The 22,010-nt window shown below is 42.6% G+C and overlaps 1 protein-coding gene and 1 long non-coding RNA gene across 3 annotated transcripts in view; one reads left to right on the forward strand and one right to left on the reverse strand.

Annotated features, from left to right (window-relative positions):
- Positions 1 to 17,456, forward strand: part of TECTA (tectorin alpha) — an 84,044-nt gene extending 66,588 nt beyond the window's left edge. Inside the window, exons 15-23 of the mRNA XM_069070065.1 lie at positions 1,712 to 2,006; positions 5,683 to 5,793; positions 7,535 to 7,737; positions 8,748 to 8,911; positions 9,138 to 9,386; positions 14,097 to 14,259; positions 15,692 to 15,779; positions 16,113 to 16,229; positions 17,165 to 17,456. Of these exons, the coding sequence (XP_068926166.1) occupies positions 1,712 to 2,006; positions 5,683 to 5,793; positions 7,535 to 7,737; positions 8,748 to 8,911; positions 9,138 to 9,386; positions 14,097 to 14,259; positions 15,692 to 15,779; positions 16,113 to 16,229; positions 17,165 to 17,265 (1,491 nt within the window). The 3' untranslated portion in view covers positions 17,266 to 17,456. The remainder of the gene's footprint in view (positions 1 to 1,711; positions 2,007 to 5,682; positions 5,794 to 7,534; positions 7,738 to 8,747; positions 8,912 to 9,137; positions 9,387 to 14,096; positions 14,260 to 15,691; positions 15,780 to 16,112; positions 16,230 to 17,164) is intronic.
- Positions 13,520 to 22,010, reverse strand: part of LOC138147556 (uncharacterized) — a 102,920-nt gene continuing 94,429 nt past the window's right edge. For both annotated transcript variants that reach the window (XR_011164844.1, XR_011164843.1), the window contains exons 4-5: positions 14,154 to 14,249; positions 13,520 to 13,698 (exon numbers count right to left, since the gene is read on the reverse strand). This is a non-coding gene — a long non-coding RNA (uncharacterized lncRNA). The remainder of the gene's footprint in view (positions 13,699 to 14,153; positions 14,250 to 22,010) is intronic.

Raw genomic sequence — 22,010 nt, forward strand, 5'->3', positions numbered from 1 at the left:
GACCCAGATTGCTCTAGTTTTGTTTGTTTTAATGAGGCAGTGGGGAGAAATAGATAGAACACTGGATTTTGAGTCAGAAAGTCCTGGATTCAGATCCTGCCCCTGACATTTACTAACTCTGACCTTCTGCAGGGCCCATATCCTTTCTAAGCTTCAGCTTCCACATCTGCATGTGGGAGATAATGTTGCTTGTGATACTTGCCTTAGAGTTGTAAGATCAGATGAGATAATGCATATAAAATGCTCTGAAAACCTAGAAGTGCCATATAAATACCAGTTATAACGACTATTGTTTTTGATGTCCTGGATGACAAGGCAGAGGCTCCTGGAATTTCCCACGTGAGGGAGGAGCTGGCAGGCAGCCAATAAAGGTTTGTTGGCTTGAGTTGGTATGTATGTGCTCTATAGCACCAAGCCAGATAAGAGGGCACTTGGAGGTAGGGGGCAATTTTGACTCTGGCTGAATGAAAAAAAAGCAAGATGTCTCTTACTGTAAAAAAGTGTTTCAGTCCAGAAGCCCTGTGGGCAGCTAAAATCACCATCTCCTTTTGTATTTCAATAGCTAAGCTTTCCATTCTTAATATTTTTTTTAGCCTTATAGCTGTATCTTGAGCCCCCCACTCATTCTTCCTTATCCTCTAATATGCCAGTAATCAGTCTTGTACCCAAGAGTAGAAAAGACACTAATGAATTTGCTCTGGGCCTTCCATATCCCTAGAATGAACTAGATATGTAGAGCAGACTTTCTCATGAATCACAGAGGCATAGAATTCATGAGGTAAAGAAAGACCTTTGAGATCAGCTGTGACTGCCTCAATTTACCAATGAGGAATCTGAGGGCCAAAGAAGTTTAGTGACTTGCCCAGAGCCACACAGTTAGCCTAGCTATTGGAGAGACACCAAGCTGTAGTGAAAAGAGCCCTAAAGAATTGGTTTGTAATTCCTTCTTTACTACTTATACCAATGCGATACTTGTTAAGTGACTTAACCGTCCTGTGCCCATTTCCCCATATGTAAAGTGAGGCAAATAAGACCTTCCCTGCTTACCTTTCAGGCTTACAGTGAGAATCAAATGGGGTGATGTATGAAAGACCACTTTGTGAACAGAAAAACACTATAGAAATGTAAGTGGTGGGGAGATGTTGAAGGGAGATGTATCTGAAGGCTCCTGGGGCTTGCTTTGGGGCCTCTGATTCTGCCAGTAGGGAGGCAGACAGCATGGTGCCACGGATAGAATTCTGCATCTGGAGTTAAAGGACGCGAGTTCAAATCCACTTCTGCCACTTACTACCTGTGTAAGCTTGTTCAAATTACCTGGTGATTTGGGTGTCACTTTCTTTCATTGTACTGTTCTCTACAGTCCCTTCCAACTCAAAATCTACAATAATTAGCATCTCAGAACAATAATAATACCTTTCTTTTATATGACACTTATTTTCACCTCTGTTATTTCTCCTTTATCTCAAAATATTCCAGTGAGGGAGGAAGGAATAGAAAGTCTCCCATCTTGCTGATGGAGAAAATCAAAGCCCAATGAGGTTGTGATTTGACCAAGGACACCCAGCTAGTTGGTGGGAAGATGACCCATCTCATCTGCTCTAGTTACTGTATAGTGACAAACAGATGCAAACTTTGAAGGGACTGAATTTAAATCAATGGTTTCCCAGTGTCTCTACCCATTTTCTTTTGTATTGATTTAACTGACAAAATCTCTTTGCCTTCCAGTTGTAACGAGCTGCAATACTCCCAGTATGCATCCACCTGTGACAATGTGCATATCCAGAAGATGCAAGGTGATGGCTACTGCCTAAAACTCACAGACATGAAGGGTTTTTTCCAGCCCTGCTATGGCCTGCTGGACCCCCTTCCCTTCTATGAGTCCTGCTTCTTAGATGGCTGTTATAACCACAAGAAGTTCCAGCTGTGTGGCTCCCTGGCTGCCTATGGAGAGGCCTGCCGCTCTTTTGGCATCCTCAGCACTGAGTGGATCGAGAAGGAGAATTGCTGTAAGAGTCCTTTTTATCTCTATTGAGGCTTCCTGAATTAAATGGATGAGCTTTAAGAGATGTGGCATTGCCTAGGGATGGACAGTGCCCTCCATCTAGGGTAACAAACCTTGCTCACAGGGTCACTTGGCCATGGACGCCTGCAGAGACTTGAGGGGAAAGGCATTAGTGAAATTTCACTGGCTCGTAGCTCAAGTCCAAAGAAAGTAATTGGAAAGCAACCTTTGGAAGGTGAGGTTCTCCAGCTCAGAGCAGACAGTTTGGCAGCCAATAAAATTGAAAAGCCCAGGGTAATGTTGCTGATGGATTTCAGCTGCAGACCTGAGTTTTGGATGTCCTCGATACTGGGAAAGGCTTCTGGGCAGAGATCAGAAGAGAAAGTGGATATGGAGAGTGACAGGCAGATCATTCAAAGACATAGCTAGACATGTCCTGCCTGAGGAGCTGACAGGAGACACGAGTTTATAAGAGCCTGTTAGGTTACAGTTGGAATCATGGAAGTAAGTTAGGAGAGAGACAGACAGAGAAATAAAAGATGGAGAGAGACAGACAGAGACAGAGAGTTACAGAGACAGAGAAAAACAGAGACAGAGAGGATAGAGACAGAGACAGAGAGAGAGACCAAGACAGAGACAGAGAGACACACACACAGAGACAGAAACAGAGAGAAAGACAGAGAGACAGAAACACATAGAGAAAGAGAGAGACAGAGATAGAGAGAGACAGAGATAGAGAGATACACACAGGGATAGAGAGAGATAGAGGGAGAGATTGATCTATAAATATATAGATATGTAGAGAGAGTACTGTGTTCTTTTATGTATAGTGGTATAGTAAAAATAACATGAGTGTATTCTATGTGGGCATTTGGTCACATTTTCACTTAGTATAAGTCAAATATCATATAAAGATAAGTATATGTATGGGTATGTGTATGTGTGGGCTTGCATGTACATGCATGTAGAATAGGCCTGGCCTTATACATGCATGTACCCAAGTGCAAAGAACAACTTGGCTCAGGACACCACATATGCCATGTTTACAATCCGGCCCATTTGGAGAATGACAAATATGAAAATTAGCAATCAGGTCACATGCAGGAAAAACTATGACTTGGGGCTTAGAAAACAATGAAGTTAATGAAGAATGTGCCTTCAATGAGTTCAAAAACAGTCTATAAACAACTTAATAAGCACAATTCTCTCTGTTGTTGGAATTTAGTGAAAGCATTGAGTTTATTAGCTTCAATTTTTGTGACTTACTCTGTTAAGTCAATAGAAGTGGCTTTTAAAAATTCACTTAATTGTTTTATACTCAATGAACTTGTGTTGTATGTTTGTTTTGTTTTTAATGAATCTTGTTGCTTTTTAAATCCAAGTCAAGCTTCCCTCTGCACATGGGCAGGTAATGTTTGCCAACTGGCAGATGAGCCAGCTCATTTCTAAATAGGCTGTGTTTTGTATGTGTGCTGCTGAGTATATACTTCCTATCTATTATGCCCTTTGATTGTTCATTCTCACACTATAAATCAGTCAACATATATTTACTAAATGCCTGTTCTGTGCCCAACATTTGCCTGAGTGGTACTCACATTGGGTATATGCATGAAAGACTCACACATCCATAAAGAGGATCAATGGAAAAGATTAATTGAGCTGTCTGAGTCTAGACTGAGTAAGTGAGGTGTATCATCATAGGTCTGGGGCCTTCTTTTCTCCCTGGTCTTATACACCAAGGCTCTCTATTACATCTTCTAAAAGAGACACTTGATCCCTCTCCTGGAAAGATGCTCTTCCAATTTCCAGGAAGGGACTCTCTGTGATGAGACAATGACTTATATTAACTGGATGCTTAACTGGCCAGGGACACAGAGAGGGAGAGGGAAGCCACAACGTTCAGTGTTTGTTGCCTGTAAATCCAGAATTCATGGAGAACCTCCTGGGCAGTATCTGCAATTACTCTTTGGCTAGCTCCCTACTAGTATGTGTGTGTGTGGAAATTTAACCTATAGTCCCTTAAATCTGGTTTGAATGGTAAGCTTTGTCTGCCTCCTGGCACTCCTGAGATCATCTTCTCTGAACTCACCCAGTAAACAGTGAAAATAGTCTCCCGGGACCCTTTCTGGTCCAAATCCATTATCTTCTTTTCCCAAGAAAAGAAAATGGAGGAAAATGAGTTAGAGGGATGGGGTAAGGTTAAGGAACTTGCAAAAAAAGATATGGAATGGTCAGAATAGTAAGAGAACTATGAATGTCATAGATGCCAATATAGGCAAAGTTGACCAAAAAAAGGAAGGAGTGATCTATGGTGTCATATGCCATAGGTCACAAACCATAGGGTCAAATGCAGGGATTTTATTTTTACTCAACTGTATATGTTTCTTATGGGTTTTGTTTTTCTTGTTTTCTCATGGTTATGGGGAGGAAGGAATGGGGGAGAGAGAAAAGTTGGATCTGAAAATAAAATAAAATTGAATTAAAAATCCTGGGTTTTGTCACTGGATTTGGCACTAAGGAGATCATTAGTGACCTCGGAGAAAGTTGTTTGGGTAGGTCAGTTGAGACAGAAGTCAGCCTCTAAGGAGTTAAAAGAACATTTCAATAGCATGTGTAGACAACTCTTTCTAGAAGTTTGGCAATGGGACAGAATAAAGACGAGAGGACAATTCGAGGGACCAGAAACATCACAGGAAGGTTATTTTTATTATAACAGAGGATCAGATGTTCTCACTCAGTTCTCCCTGTGATCCCAATTGGCATGTGACTGACTGGCAGCAGAGGTAGGATCCGCCACTATGACAAGCAAAGGTTTCCCCTCTGCAACTGGTTCATAGTGGGATTGAATTAGTTATAGTAGGCACTTTAACAGCAGGTTCTCATCATCATATGCCAAATCATATTTGTAGATCACAGAATCACAGAATATCAGCGCTAAACGTCAGTGCCAGCTAATATACGTTGGGAAAGGGTAGACCACAAGCCACTGTGTAGAGCCCTCTCTGGAAGCCTTTGAAAACAGGAGATGTTCTTATAAGCTAGTTATAGCTCCATTTGGAGAGAGAGAGCTAATTTACTTCAGGAGGTGCTCCAAGTGGGTTATGGGATGGTGCCTTGAAGCATTAATGCATATAGTGTGACCAAAATTCAATGGTTTGGCTTCTTGCATAGATTGATGATTTACTGACAGCAAGTGTTAGTCAACAGGCATTTATTAAGCACTTGCTGTATGCCAGCCACTGTGCTAAGCACTGGAGATTCAAAACAAGGCAAAAGATAGTCCCTGCCGTTGAGAAGCTCATGATCTAACAGTCTATCTTATTAATGAAATAGCATCATTGGCCTAATGAATTCAAGGAAGCATTTTCTATTTGTTTGGTTTCAGAGGTAGAGGAGGAGGGCTCCAAATCTTGATGACAGATCTCAAAGTGTCCCTATCCTCCCTGTGGTCCTATCTAACTGTCCCTAGAGAGTCGAATGGTCATCTCTGTCTTCAGTGAAATCCCACCTTCAGCTGATTTCCTCAGTTGCTACCAGAGACAGTTGACTTGCTGTTACTATCTTAGAACCTTCCCCTTTCCAAGAAACGCAGGAGCAGCAGATGCCAAATCCAGTCAGGAGCAGTTAAATTTGGTGTGAAAATAAATTTCTGTGTGTTCTTGCTTTGTTTTCCCTTTTAGCAGGAGTGGTTGAAGATCCCTGTGTAGGGGCCGACTGTCCCAACCGTAGCTGTGAGCTGGATAATGGTGGAGAACTGTGTGGTTGCATTGAACCCCCACCCTATGGAAACAGTGAGTGACAAATTCAATCAATCATCCCACCCAGAAAAGCACAACATGAAAAAATAATAACAATGTAAGGAAAGAAACCTTCAAGAGGCAAGTGAATGCTGGACTTGGAGTCAGGAAGTCCTGTGTTCCAACACCACCTTTGGCACTTAATAGCTTTGTGATTAGAGATAAGTCACCCTTTCTGAGCCTTTCCTCACCTGCAACATGTGAATTAAAAAAAAATAAGAATAACACCCAAAGTACCTAACTCACAGAGCCATCATGAGGGTCAAATGAGATTTGCAAACTTTAAAGTACTATATACAAGCCAGTTAATATAAATAAGATTCTATAGTTAAAGTCAACTTACAGAGCCATTACAGTCATGTAGGCAGAGCATGAAGGGTGTCAAACCACTTTAGAAGAGGTTGTCATTCATCTCCACACATCTAAATCCTCTTAGGTAAATTATAACAGGTTAGCTAAATCTGTGCATGCAGAGAATCAACTAATTCCATTTAGGGCTATTTTCAACAGGAGAAACATCAGAATCAATCTAAGACTTTGCTTCATGGGGAAGTAAAGATATTTCATAACTAACAGATAGAAAGAAGTTAGTAGGCAGGAGTTTCCAGTGTATTCATTAGACTTCCTTGAGCTTAGAGATTTTTATCTCCCCTTCTGAGCTCTCCAGCCCTGAAAACCTGACAGAAATTTCTGAAACAACAAATATCCAAAACTATGTAGGTATGTTCATATTTGTATTTCCCTTAAGGGATAAAAGAAATGATTTACTGTCTGAACTCTCCCGGACAATCCCAGACTTGTGGTGGGCCCTCTCTGCTTCTATTTTCCATTGATTCCCAGCACCACAAACTGTTCTGTAGGGAAAATATGGTGTAAAGCTGGATCCAGTGATCTGTAGGCTGACCTCTGCTTTCTGACTGGACTAAAAAAATGTGCTAAATTTAACAACATTAGAGGATGGAAACCTAGTTGACTCAAAGGCAGCATGGAAGGGGATGTTAGAGGCAGTTCGGGAGCTGGGTCTTGCTGAGAAAGACTTCTCCGTCTTTTTCTATGATGCCCATTACAACAGGTTCATGTACTTGGATAAAATGCCAGGTGGATACAATGATATGCATGTATTACCAACTCACAAAACAAGTGAAATTTCTCACACACACACACACACACACACACACACACACACTTACCAGGCAATCCAGGGTTTGGGTTTTGTTTTCGTTTTGTTTGTTTGTTTGGATTGGGTTGGGTTTGTTTGTATTTATTTGGGACTGCCAACCAGACTCTTCTCAGACCGGAAGTTTGAATGAGCTCCTGTTACCACTGCCAACAAAGCAACAAGTTGGTGTTGGGAAGAGTCACAGTAAGCAGGGTGTGATACACAGTACCCACAAGGGCAGCCTGCCCTAAGGAGGAAGACTGTCAGGGATGTTTATCAGAAAGAGAAAAATAGGAAAATTGCCAGCTTTTCACTTCTTAAAGACATTGTCATTTGTTCCCTCAAGGAATAGGTGTCTGTGTAGCTTAACATTGCTTTCAAATAAATTAGAGAGTGCATTCAGACCACAGAACAGCCGGAGACACGCTAGGCTTTGAACGACTGTCATCAGCCTCTGGAGGATCCAAGTTCCCGGCTGTCTTTTTTACCTCCCTCTCTCTCCTCATCCCCCTCTGTCCCCACACAGCAGAACTCATTCCCAGGCACTTTTCTTTCAAAAACCCTTGTTTCCCACAGACTCACATGACATCATCGATGCTGAGGTAACTTGCAAGGCTGCTCAGATGGAAGTCTCCATATCCAAGTGCAAACTCTTTCAGCTTGGCTTTGAGAGAGAGGGGGTGAGAATCAATGATCGGCATTGCTTGGGCATTGAGGGGGAAGACTTCATCTCCTTTCAGATCAACAACACAAAAGGGAACTGTGGGAATATTGTGCAGGTGAGAAAACGGGACAAGAACATTCTGTGTGGATGGGGAAGCCCCCATAATGGTGGAGGCCAGGGTCCTCCCAAAACTAACTTACGGATGGGCTACTGCTGCAAAATGTCCTCCTTAGAAAACAGCAGGACAGGAAACAAGGACACAAAAAGAATGAAAAGCAGAAAAGGAAACAGTCATTTCAGGGTTATGGACTGTGTAGGCACTGAAACGGCACAGAACTTGGCTCAGGTTTCTCCCGTTGATTTGTTTTGTCTGCCTTGCATTCTCCATGGATGTGTTCTTCTGTCTCTCAGTTTCAGTCTCTTTTCCAACTTTGCCTAAAGGCAGCTTTAAACTTGGGCTTTGGGGGCCTGAGCATTTCTCAAATGTCCTAGCCTAGTTCCAACTCAGCTCTGTTACAGCTCCTAGATTCCTACTGCTCCTTCAAACAGACAAAGAATTCATCTTCCTTCTTTGTCCCAAATGGGGTATGCCATTAAAAAGGGATCTGTTGACAAAGGGTAACCAACCAGTAGCTACTCAAGCTTTAATGGCCCACTTTTTGGATTGGCAGGACCCTAGTCCACCTTTAGGGCACTTCGCAGAGTTCCTTAGCAGAGGGTGAGAGAAGAGAGGAGGGAAAACTCCAACAAGTTTCTGCTGGTGCTTAATAACAGCTCTGGTGGAAAATTTGGTAGAAATTGAGCATTTTGGCTAAGATTCTCTCTTGATTTTGATTACCCATGCTCCTTCTCCTTGCCATAGACAATTAAGAGTTAGTCATAGTTATAATTCAGTGGTGGATGAAAGGACCTGTACAAGGTTAGGAGAATGAAGGGTGCTCTCAAAATCTATTGTGATATTTTTTTTCCAGTAAACGCTTGACATCATTCTGAGACTTGCTCCAGACTGATTTATAATGGCTCTGAGTTACAGATGGAATGAAGCCATTCTGCCACTTTCAGGGCTGCCAACTTGAAGGGCTCACTCCAGGGATTAATGATTTCTGACCTTTCTCTGCCCCACAGTCAAATGGTACCCATATCATGTACAAAAACACTGTCTGGATTGAGAGTGCCAATAACACCGGCAACATCATCACCAGGGACCGCACAATCAATGTGGAGTTCTCTTGTGCTTATGAACTGGACATCAAGATCTCCTTGGATTCTGTTGTCAGACCAATGCTGAGGTAAAGGCTCTTGGGCCCTATGCCCCTTCCATAAGGAGTCTAGGGGATACCATAATTTCAGTGGCCTCCTTAAGACTATGAGATCAAGAATGTCCTCATAACAAGTTCCCCAGTCATTCACCATCCCTTTGCCTTCTCTCTGTTTTCACCTTGAAAAATGATTAAGAGCTGGTAATAAATATAGCATTTTTGTAACTTCTCATCTCATGAATTGCTTCCCTTACAGTGTGATTAACCTGACCGTTCCAACCCAAGAAGGCAGCTTCACCACAAAGATGGCTCTATACAAGAATGCCTCCTACAAACATCCCTACCGGCAGGGTGAGGTAGTGTTGACCACCCGAGATGTGCTGTATGTGGGAGTCTTCGTTGTTGGGGCCGACTCCACACACCTGATCCTGACGTTGAACAAATGCTATGCAACCCCTTCCCGGGACAGCAATGATAAGCTCAGATACTTCATCATTGAAGGAGGGTGCGTAGCCTTCTTGGGATTCAGGGGTACTCTTTGAGTCCTTACTGTGTTATTTACCAAGGTCATTTCCTAGGTGAGCAAAATAGAGATCCTATGATGCCTAATATAACAATAATAGCGGTAGCAGTAATAATGGTGGTGGTGGTGGTGGTAGTAGTAGTAGTAGCAGTAGTAGCAGTAGTAGTAGTAGTAGTGGTGGTGGTAGTAGTAGTAGTAGTGGTGGTGGTGGTAGTAGTAGTAGTAGTGGTGGTAGTAGTAGTAGTAGTGGTGGTGGTGGTGGTGGTAGTAGTAGTAGCAGTAGTAGTAGTAGTAGTAGTGGTGGTAGTAGTAGTAGCAGTGGTAGTAGTAGAAGACAACTAGAATTTATATAGCACTTCAAGGTTTGTACAACTCTTACTGCATTTTATCTTGACAACCCTAGGAAATAGGGACTATTGTAATCCCATTTTACAGATGAGGAAACTGAGGTTAAGTGATATGGTTTCTACCACTAACAAAGGATGTGGACCATCTCTAAATAGTCCAGAAAATAACTGAGACTAGAAAGTGGGATTTACACTTTTAGTGAAAGCAATTTAAGATAATCCATTTTGGTGAAGACTGATCTGGACAAGGAGAAATTAATTGCATCAGCTGGGGATGCAGGTTAGAGAACAGAAAAAACTTCCTAACAAACAGTGACACCAACTGGCATGGGTGACTGACCAAGATACAGGAACTTTTTTTCTAGAGATCTTTCAGAAGGGCAGAGAGACATTGTTTTTCCCCTGCAATGGTTTAACTACCGTCTTTCCTGGACGCAGGGAAGTGACTTCTGACTCATTTCTCCTTTCCCTCATATCAGCTAAAAATGCATTTCTCAATTGCTTCTTTCTTTCCTTTCCCAAAATATAAGGACCAAAATCTCAGCTCCTGTTCCTGCATAAATCCACATGACATTACCTCTTTTTTTTTTTTTGAAATTGCGGTGTTTTGCATTTTGTACTAAAGGTGAATATTTTTTAAAAAGTTCTCCTGCATCTCAACTTACCTCAGGGCTTGCACAAAGTCCCCCAGGTTAGATTTCTTTATGGGATTCATTGCAGAAAGTAATGGGACTAATTCACATACTTATTTCAAAAGAGTCATGATTTCTTCCCTTCCAACAACTCTCAGCATTTATAGACAAGTTTCATAATAACAGAAACGATCACTGACCTACCCACTGAGTTCTCTCTGTCCTCTCCAAACATAGCTGGGGCAGTCTTCAAATGACATATAATGCCACTGGGCTCATACTCAAAATCTTTCCAGCCAGGTGGAGACCTGCATGACCTTGTATTCTGAAGGCATAGCCTTTGTAAAGAGTTGCACAAGCCACAGTGAGGCTTTGGAGTGGGATTTTCATAAGAGTTTCTATGCTAACATTGCTTCATCGGCCCTCAGGCACAAGTTAGCTATGGTCAGGTCTCATGTGGTGAGCAGAGGGTGAAATGGTGGCAGCATGGGACCCACCCCATCGATTCAAGTCTGCTGCTCTCTAATACCCCAGTTAGGCATCACAATCTGTAATAGGATATAACTTCCCCAGAGGCGCTTCCTTGAAGGCTCAGAAGTCAGCAGACAAGTGGTTCCTCTTCCTTCGTATCTGGAACTAACCAGTGCCAAGGTAAACAGTCATGGCTGGAATGTGTGGGTATCCCTGTGCCAGGTCAGGAAACAATGTCTCTGGGCTTGTCTCTTTGCTTCCTCTAAGGCAGGCATACAGAGAACCCTTGTGTAAAGAAAATGAGGTGATGGAGGAGTCTCCCCACATCCACAATCAGACCACCTCCTCCTGTTCCTGCTGGAAGCCACCAGCGCCTTCCCTCTGTTAATCATCTCCCATTCGTCCTGCACATAGCCTTGTTTTGTGTTTTTTGTTTGCATACTGTCTCCCCCCTTAGATTATGAGCTCCTCAAGGGCAGGGCTTTCTTTTGCCTCTTTTTGTATCCCCAGCATTTAGCACAGTGCCTGGCACATAGTAAGTACTTGATAAAAATTTATCAATTGATCATGTGACCCTGGCCAAGTCATTTGATCTCACTAAGCCTCAGTTTCTTCATCTGTAATATGGGGATAATAGCACCTACTTAGGGTTGTTACAAGCATTAAATGCGATAACATACATACAGCTCTGCAAACCTTAAAATACTATATAAATACTAGGTATCATCTTTTTTTATTATCATATGCAAAATACTCTGCTAGGCAGTTGGAATAGAAAGACAAATGAAAAAGCAGTCCCTTCCCTCAAGGAGTGTCTAGTCTACTGGAGAACACAGATAGGTCCAAGATAATTTGAGAAGAGAAAACACTGACCAGTGGGAGAATGGGGATTAGGTGGGGCACTCATGGGAAGGTTGGACTAGTAGAATTAATGATGGCTGGACCATTTTTAAAAAGTCCAAATGACTGTCAGGAAAAGAAAAAGTAAGGTTTCCAAGGTTTGATTTCCATATGTTTTCTAGGGTTTTTTTTTTATTTTTCTTTCTTTACGATGAATTTAATAATCATCAACAAAATGAAAATTTGAAAACATAAAGATTAGAAAGAGAATTCCATATAAACAATGAATTTTTATTACATACATTTAAGTATACATTAAATTTAATATGGTAGTAGCAAAATTGTTCTGTTTGTATCCCCTTCTGGACTTTGTTTTCGTCTATACTTTAAAAAAAAATTGACAATTCTTTCTTTGAATCTCTATCACTAACTCATCCTCCCTTCCCCCACATAAACAATACCCCTCCCTTGGAATAATTCAATAGAGCAAATGCATTTTCACATGGCCTTTTTCCTGAAAAGCAACTTTGAGAGGTGAGAATGCCGATCTTGGAATCAGAGGACTTGTCCCAGTGTTTGCTCTGTTGTGTGAACTTGGGCAAGTCACAAGCCATGGATGTCAGTTTCCTCCTTTGTAAAATATAAGGATCAGACTAAGTGATTTCTCCCAACTCTAGCACTTCTTGCTTGTAATTATAAGAACAAATAAATACACTAGGTTCTGGAGATAACTCCAATTCTAATTTTCTCCAAACCATGGGTTGGGGGGCAAAAGCCATAGGGAGGAGAAAATAACTCTCTATCTGTTTCCTGTCAATGGAGCATCAGTCCTTCACCACTTGGAAGAATGTTCCTGATGCCATGGCTCCCTGCTCAGACAGTGTGATGATTGTCTTAAGGGATGCAAATGCCAAGCTTAGGGAATGTCACTAAAGAATGTCACCAGAAGCACAGGCTATGGTTGGTAGGACCCATGTCACATCATTTCCAAGATCACCCTTTGCTGTTCCCATTCCACCCCACCCCCACCCTGATCCAGACTTAGTGACCCCTAGACTCCCTTCCAGTTCTCCATCATTCCATAATCCCTGAATCCCTGCACCAATGGCCCTATAGCATGTGCTAAGCCTTGGCAATAAGTTTCAAATCAAGGACTTTTCCATGGCATAATCTTCTGATTTAGATGGATCTAGGATTTCATCAATATGGATACTCCTTCCTCAGAAACAAATCACAACCTAACCAGTCTTACTCATCCTGTGTGATGCATGGCCTTGTCCTTCCATAGAGGATATACTCAATGCTTTGGTGGTCTTTCTTATAATATTTTGGGCATGCAAGGCTTAGGGTGCTTCATTCTTGCTTCATGACTGATCCATATTCCTTTCCCAGTCATATAGAGAGTCACTGACTCATAGATTTGGAGTTGGAAGGGATGGCAGAAGCCATTTTATCCAACCTCTTCATCTCAGAAATGAGGAAACTGAGTCCCAGAGAATGACTTAAGTAACCTACCCAAGGCCACACAGATAATATGCTTCAGAGGCAGGAAGGAATTGAATCCAGGTCCCCCACCGAGTCCAGCACTGCTCTTCTCTGCCTCTTTATCATGTCTTCAGTGATACCATCTGTCTCATTCCCACTGTCTCCCACTGTCCACACATCTTTGACAATATGCTGCAAGCTATCAGCACTCACCAAGTGTCTCTCCCATTGCTGTTTGGGCCACCTCCAATGGGGATTTGTCAGAGATCATGGACTTCTGTGATGGGAAGTCTCATGGTGACTTGGGAAACCTGATTTTATAGAAGAGTAATTAAGCTCCAGGAGTAGGTGTAGAGCTTTCCTCAGAGTAAGGAAGAACTGGGTTCAAATCCTACCTTGGATGCATAGTGCTTGTATGACTTTGGGCAAACCTCACAGTGTTTCAGGGTTCCAGGCTACTCTAAGCATATGAGTTGCAGATCTGGGTCTGTCTGCCACCGTTTCCTCATTGGAAGGTCCCTATACCAATTAAATGACAGGTATGGACCCCAAAAAATGTTAACTGATGAAAAGTATTAAGTAGAGAATCATCTCCTGTTGATTAAAAATCAATCATGGGAAACTGAGGTAGAAGGGAATCATTCTCTTTAAATCTTTATTTGCAGTTATGGTACTAATGAATATGTTCTTGGTGCTTTAACAAAACATACATATGATAATATATAAAAGAGAGGATGACCCCCAAGTCCTAGTAGTCTCGAAGGTATCGGGTCATTTACAAAGACATTTTTTTTTTACAAGGTCGTTCCTGGTAGTTTTTTGGAAGGGATGCCATTTTAAAGTGAATACGGAAGGAATAAAGTATCAGAGGAGAAAACATGTGCCAGAAGCAAAATAGCACTTTTCTGTCTGAGCAGGTGTCAGAATATTAAAGATAACACCATTGGCATTGAGGAGAATGGCGTGTCTCTCACCTGTCGCTTCCACGTCACGGTCTTCAAGTTCATCGGGGACTACGATGAAGTTCACCTTCACTGTGCAGTGTCACTCTGCGATTCAGAAAAATATTCCTGCAAAATTGTAAGTGAGTGGCAGGGAAATGAAATTCTCCATCTTCTCTCTCCCTGCCGAGCTTTTCCCAGATGGTGGGATGTGAGGGCCAAGAACACGTGGTCTAGAAAGCTCTCTGTGGCACTTGGCAAAGGCTGCGTTGAGAATCCTCTCCACACCTTTGGGAGGTGAGGAATCAGCATCAATGGGAAAGGCTTGTTTTGACTGTCTCAGCACTAAGGCTATATGGGGACATACTATCAGAAGCTGCCACTCTTGGTATAAGCCAGGAGTTCTGTTCCAAGCACTACCCTGCACTTAACCTGAACTCCTGCTCCTAACTGTCTACCAGACTTTGGACAATTCAGTTCAGTTCAAAAGCATTTCTTAAGTGCCTACTATGTGCAAGGTCCTATGGCAGACCCTGGAGAGTAACAGCTGCCATTTATGCGACCACTTACCCTCACAATAGCCTTGTGAAACAGATGCTATAAATACCCCATTGTCCTATTTTACAGATAAGAAAAATGAGACTCAGGGAAATTAAGTGCCTTGCCCTTGGTCAGACGTAAAATATAAAACCAGGTTTCCAGTGATTCCAAGTCCAGCTCTCTCTCTCCAAGTCATTTAAGCTTCTGGGACTCTGTTTCCTCATCTGTAAAATGAGGGAATTAGAGTATCTAGATTAGGTAGTTAAGTGACACACTGGATAAAGTGCTGAGTTTAGTGATCTGAATTCAAATCTTGCCTCGTATATTTATCTGTGTGATCTGGGCAAGTCACTTTTTGTCTCAGCCTCAATTTCCTCATCTATAAAATAATTGCCATCTACCTACCAGGGTATTGTGAGGATCAAATGAGTTAAAATACATAAAATGCCTCACAAACCTTAAAGCACAGTGTAAATGCTGGCTATGATGATAATGATGACCATCTCTCACTTCTCTCTGAATACTAACAAGCTACTAAAGCAAGTCTCTTCGGTGTCCCTTAGCACACCACACACCCTTCTTGTATTTGGGGGTAATAGGACTCGAAGATGTTTTTTTCTCTCCTATGCCAGGTAGTTCCCTCACCACCATTCTTGTTAGATTTGACAGAATCTTTACCTGGTACCTCACCTAGCTTCCCCATCAAGCTCGTCAAAAGGGATTGAAAGGAACCATGCTTCCCTCCAGTTCTGCATACATTAGCGTCTAATGAGACAAACCAGCCCTCATCACTGGACAGGCAGCCCTTTATAATCTGACCCTGGTACAGAAAGTATCTCCAATTCTGTTCAACACAGAGCATTCATGCTCCCAGTGGGCTCAGTGATCAAGAATGCATTGGTTCTAATTAATCTAAGCAGCCGTCATGCTTGAGGCTGAAGTCATCGGCTCTTTTGGGGGTGGGGATGTGGGAAAGAATAAATGATCAGCCTGAAATGGTGAGATGGGTCCCCCGGTGTTTCGTCTTTCAGAACTGTCCACAGAATTCCAGGATCGCTACAGATTACACCAAAGAGCCCAAAGAACAGATCATTTCAGTGGGACCTATTAGGAGAAAAAGTATGTACGTTCCCAAAATACCATTAATTATTAAAGCAACACACTTGGAAGGCCTAAGTTAACTTTAGGGTGTGTGCTATTGACATGTTATGGATCAGTCAATGAATGTTTTCCTAACATTATGTGTGTGGGCAGGGTGGGGTGGGGGCATCATTCCTCAGAAGAGTGGCTTAACTTCCCCTCAAGTAACTACTTGTTTTGTGTTGTTTTCAATCACAAAAGCACCTGCTATTTCTTTTCCATCTCCTCCTTTTAAATTCATAAGTTTAAGTTCCAAATGTAATCCTCTATGTGCAGTTTGCCTCATTGGCTGCTGATATGCCTTCCTTTTAGGGCTGGACTGGTGTGAAGACAATGGCGGCTGTGAGCAGATTTGCACAAGCAGAGTGGATGGACCTCTGTGTAGCTGTGTGACGGGGACCCTGCAAGAAGATGGCAAGAGCTGTAGAGGTGCCTCCTAACCCTACCTCACAGGGTCCTTTCCAGGCTGCCTTTGACCCCAAAAGAGTCAATCCAGTGATCTTCCTGTCGATCACAATAGGGAGAGGAATGAAAAGTTAAATGAGTGATTTTACCCTAATAGTTCCTATTTGAAGTTCAACCAAATCAGTAACATAACTAACTATGCCAGAGATGATGGAGGGAATGTGGAAACTGTTGAGTTTTTCTCAGGGCCATTTCTGACTCTGGGTCCCCATTTATTTTTCTCTAAGATGGAGGTGATTCAGTTAAATATTTTTTGAAGTTCCCACTATGCACCAAGTACTGAGCTAAGCACTAAGAATACAAAGGCAACGGAGAAATGTCCAGTGCCTTCAATGACCTTATATTCTACAGGATCAAGGAGTAGGAAGCAACAGGTACCCACAGATGTAAATGCAAATACGTGTGTATGTATATACATACATTCATACAACTTGAATACAAGAGAATGGGAACAGGCTGGTAAATCCCAGCACTTGGAGGTGAAGCTTTATAATAAGGTGTTACAATTGCTTACATGCCTGATGCTGAGAGGTAAAACCCTAAGACCAAACCTCCTTATGCCTATGCCAATAAACTAGATAGGTGCCACCGAAGGGAGAATAGGCTGGGAATGACCTTGCTCTACCAAACTGCTGTCCTGGGCAAACTCTAGAGACCTGCTGGTCGTGCCCCGGGCACCACCTGAACCAGTCAGGACTGCCAGGGAGATAGTCCTCAACATCAGGGTGGCTCTGGGTCTTCCCTGCCTTGCTTAGGATCAGCTGGATAAGGAGGGCAGTTCCTGCTGTGAAGTTTTCCAGCATTTGGCAGATAGCATCTCCTGAGCTGGGGTCCCCTCCAGACAGTTTTCTCCATCCTGATACTATGTTTTATGCTAACAATTCTCTCTCTGTTCACAGCTTCTAATTCTTCCATCGAACTCCAAGTCTGGATTGCCCTCCTCATCCTGACCCAGATTTCACTATGGCATTTGGTGTATAAATCAGGCACAACCTCATAATAAACTCAAGGTTTCAATTTAAAGTACTGTAATTTACTTACTTCAACTCCTTGTAGGATTAAAAGTGTGTGCCCCTAAGTCAAAACCCATCCAGAAGTATTCAGCCCCTCAAGGCTGAAAATGGAGCAAAATGGACAATCTGAAGCTAGGGAAATTCCAGGCTATTTGGATGAGCAAGCACACCCCGGTGCTACTAAAAGCTAATAGTGGAGAGCGTCCATCTTGCTTGAAATTTCAACTTGGCCACCTCCAAAAACTTTGGCTTCCCCCAAACAAGAAGCATGAGGGTGGGGGAGGGGGGAAATGAAAGAAGCAAACAAAAACAGCGCTACTGTTTAGAGAAAGGTAGAAATCCATGCAATCACCCAGATCACAGTTATCTGGGGAGATGGATTAAGACAAAGTCAGGAGGAAATAGCTGGAAAGCTCACAGAAATCTGTAAGGTGTTTGGAAGTGGTCAGTCTGTGCACCATCAAGAGAAGGTCATGTTCACCTCCTCTCAAGCTCCTCTCTTCCCCTTGCCAGGGCAGCTTTGACCACCGGGTTTATCTTTTGCAGACCTAGGAATTCCTCTCCCACCACCCCAAACTCACTCTGTCCTCTTTTACAAAGCAACCAAATAATTTAATGTGTTTTATGCTTCAATAAACTTTTGTGTTCAAGTATTCTCACTCCTTGGTGGCTGGACTATTTCTTGTTCATTGATTTGATTCATTCCTTTCAGCAGCATTAAGTACCTCCTATGTGCCAGGTGCAGTGAAAACCAAAGCAAAAGCAAGATAGGCTCTTCCCTCAAGGAATTACAGCAGGAAAACAGCATAGACACAGTTAAGGAGACACCTACCACACACACACATGTTAAGGAATCTGGAGTGGGAAAGGTCATTAACATCCAGGAGCATAAGGGGAGACTTCATGTAGGAGGTGACATTTGAGCTGAGTCTTGAAGGTAGCTAGGAGGCAGAGAAAATGATGGAGAACATTCCAGGCTTGGGGGACAGACTGTACATAACCCCAAGATGAGAGATGGACTGTCACATTCAGCAACAGAGAATGTAAAGGAGAGAAATGTATAATAAACCAAGAAAGGTAGGCTAGAGGCAGATTGTAAAAGGCTTTTTTTTTTGGAGGGGGAAGGTGGGGCAATTGGGGTTAAGTGACTTGCCCAAGGTCACACAGTTTTGTATTAAGTGTCTGAGGTCGAATTTGAACTCCAGTCCTCCTGACTCCAGGGCCACTGTTCTATTCACTGTGCCACCTAGCTGCCCAAGGAACTTGTGTTCTAATAAGGATGGAAACAAGCAATAAGTATATACACAAATAAGTAAGTAAAACACATTTCATGAGAAAAGGAAAGTGTAAGCAGAGGAGGCAGGTGATGGCAGATCAGAGTTTTCATATACTTTTAATATGGGCCAGGAAATGACAGCTTTGAGGTCACTCCCCCCCCTCAAGAAACTCCAGGGACTCCTCTGGTTGGCATTTGAAGCCCTTGCATTTTACTTGGCCATAAGGAGCAGAACTCAGAACAGTTATAGAAGTTGTAAAAAGGTCGATGTCCGGAAGTCTTATGTCCAGAAAAGCTTCCTTATAATCAGTTATCCCTGAGTGGGATGGAGGGCCTCAGAGAGCACCGGATTCACCTCCACCCTTCCCCAGCATCACCTAGAGAGGTTGGACTCAGCAGCCTCTAGGTCCCTTTCAGCTCTGAGGTGCCGCAGTTCTGAATTTGGCTCCATCACTGTTTGCAGATCCTCATGCAGCATTAGCCCTCCATTGATGCGCTATATTATGAGGTACAATTGGCCAGTCTTTTCCCCCGATAAATAGCATTTGTACACATTTGCTGTAGCTGGCAGCTACATGTGGACTCTGTTCAACGCATCCATGCAGTGCCTCTCCTTTCAAGGTTAAAGACAAGTCAAACTAGCCCCAAGGAAAGCTTTGAAGTTATATCTCCTGCCTTTAAGCTTCTTGGTGCTTTTATGTGTAGCTAGGACTGCTGAGACGCTAAGCACTGCTAAGTTGGGGGTAGGTGTGACCAATAGGGCCTCTCCCACATGTGAAAATCACCAGCCTCACAGCTCAAAGAACATGTTGAGCTGAAAATCTATGTTGTGGGACTACAGCGAGCAGCTAGCTCTCTCCCTGGGTTCTAACCCATTCAATGTTTTTTGTTTTTTAACTATCTTGTTTCGGCAGAGGGCTTTGCCAGTGCCACTACAAAGGCACCAAACCAGAAAATGAGGGAAAAAAAGACTCCTACTTTTACTTGGACATTGAAAATCTCATAGGTATATGCTGGGAGTTGAAGAAATGGTCTTATATCAGAAGAGGAATATATTAGGTGGGAGACAGCACACACTCCTTCCTGATCTTGAAGGAAACAGCTCCTATGCAGATAGGTAGTGCAGAAAAATGACAGAAGTGGGGCAGCCAGGTGGCGCAGTGAGTAAGAGCACAGGCGCCAGTGTCGGGATGATCTGGGATCTAATCTGGGCTCAGATGCTTAGCACCACACCCAGAAAAAACTGGGTGTAACTTTGATCAAGTTACTTAACCCCAATTACTTAAAAAAAAAAAAAAGACAGACTCAGAAACAAATGACCTGAGTTCAAATCCTGTCTTTGCCACTCATTATTTATGTGACATTGGGTAAGTGACTTAAATTCACTGGTACTGTTTCCTAATCTGTGAAATGATGAGGATTGATACTAGATGACCCCTGAGGTCCCTTCCAACGCTAGATCTATGTGGGGAGGGTGTGTGTGTGTGTGTGTGTGTGCGTGTGTGTGTGCACTCGCTCACATGTGAGTGCGTGCGAACTACAGCCACTCTGTATCTCACACTAAATGGATGATAAAAACCAATTTATCATTTCTGTTAATGAAGGTTTCAGAAACTAAAGAATTATCAAACCAGCAAGTCAATGAACCAGCTCCAGAGGTGACTTCCTTCAATGACTATTAACTTTCTAACCCCGTCCTGGCAAGCAGCTTGGCAAACTAGATAGAAGGCAGGAAGTGGACTCCAAGTGCCCCTCCTGTACATGAATGCTTTGAGATGTCAGGCAGATTACTTACCCTCTGATTGTTTTATATGCCTTAATTTCCTAGCAATAAAGTGCCCCAGAAGGGAGAACCAGGACGCTTTCTCAGAGAGTCACTTATACAAGAGCTGGAGATCTCCTTTGGTAGAGGGAGTTCCTCATTCATGAAATACAAGTTCAGAACCAAGGCTGGAGCAGGGCAGCATCTTACTTAGTATACTTAAAATACCTCAGGAAGGTCATTGAACTTCTCTGGGTCTCAGTTTCTTCATCGGTAAGGAAAGGGGATTGAAGTAGATAGTTTGTAGGGTCCCTTCTAATCTTACTGGTTTTCTTATTTAAAATGATTTGCTAGAAGGCCAGGATCTACTCCACCCCTCCCCGCCCCCATCCCTAGCCCCAGTCTCTTTCTCAGCTTATTATCCTTAGTAGCTTGAAATGTTCTCATCCCATTTCCTTCACTTTGAATTTAACTGGGATAGGTCAGATCTTTAAATAATTCGAGTTAATTGCTTCAGCCTTCAATAAGGATAGCTCTATAAGCTTCTTCCACTCTCAAGATGAATGGAAGTCAGGAAACTAGTTCTTCTACAGACTCGTTATTCGGACCATAAATCACCCGCTATATCTACATCTCTATTTCCTCATCTACACTATGGGAATAATAAGCTATCTTTTCCAGTCATCTCCTGGAAATGCCTTCGAAAAAGACACCAGATAGTGTTAGAGCATTAGCTGTAAGCAAGAAAAGAAGTGACTTCCGTGTCACAGAATCTTTTAAAAGGATTCCCACAGAATCTAGTGGGAAGCCTCGTCAGCTCTTGATCTGTGTCCTATCAAAGCAAGCAGCCAGTCCCTCCAGGCCAAATGTTTCTTCCAAGAGGGACTTCTATCTATCCTTGGTTCTGAGCTCAGTGATGGGGAGGGCTACAGTCAAAGCGTTGGAAAATGCTAATTGGAAAACTCAAGAGCGCTAATTGTTTTACATTGCTTAATTTCCTAGCTATTTTAAGAATCATCTGACATTTCGGGAAAGCTTGGAATTCAATAAATTTTGTTCCAGTCAAAGGAATTTAAAAATTATTACAAGATGACAATCGTGAAAGCCCATAGTAATAGAAAAAGGTTTCTTTAATAATTCAGAATTTTTTAAACACCTACCCCATTCTGAACCTGGAGTGGGGGCGGGGTAGGGGGGGTGGGTAGAGTAAGGTCCTCACACCCTATTTTTATTCCCATTTGGTTGAGGTTAAAAGAACCCACTGATAGTTGCAAGAGTCAGATGCATTACCGAGTTAAAAAGCAAATCAGATAGCGCCCTCTAGTGCCCTGTTTCTGTTTTCCAGGGAAATCGAAGTATACATTCAAACAAATAAACCAAATCGGGATCTTTTCTTCCCCCCTTTCTCTGAAATCTTAGATGCGGGATGCTGCTTAGAGAGTACACCAAATGCCAAGGACATTTTCTGGAGAGCAGTGCGAGATTTATTTTTATGCAAGTAGTGAGCAGCCTTCCAGGAAAATACCAGCTCTTGGCGTACCCCATGCAAATTTTGCCCTTAAAAATCTCTTTCCCCAGTGTATTGACAAAAATAGCTACCGAGAAAAATTAAGTATCTTTTTAAAATGCCGAGAAATAAACAATCTGATGGAGAGAAACTACATGCAATATTTAGTGGCCCTCTTTCAAAACAA

The sequence above is a fragment of the Petaurus breviceps genome, unplaced genomic scaffold, assembly GCF_028583685.1.
Source record: "Petaurus breviceps papuanus isolate PSGF00001 unplaced genomic scaffold, PetGlider_PUasm1.0 90804, whole genome shotgun sequence".
NCBI lineage: Eukaryota > Metazoa > Chordata > Mammalia > Diprotodontia > Petauridae > Petaurus > Petaurus breviceps.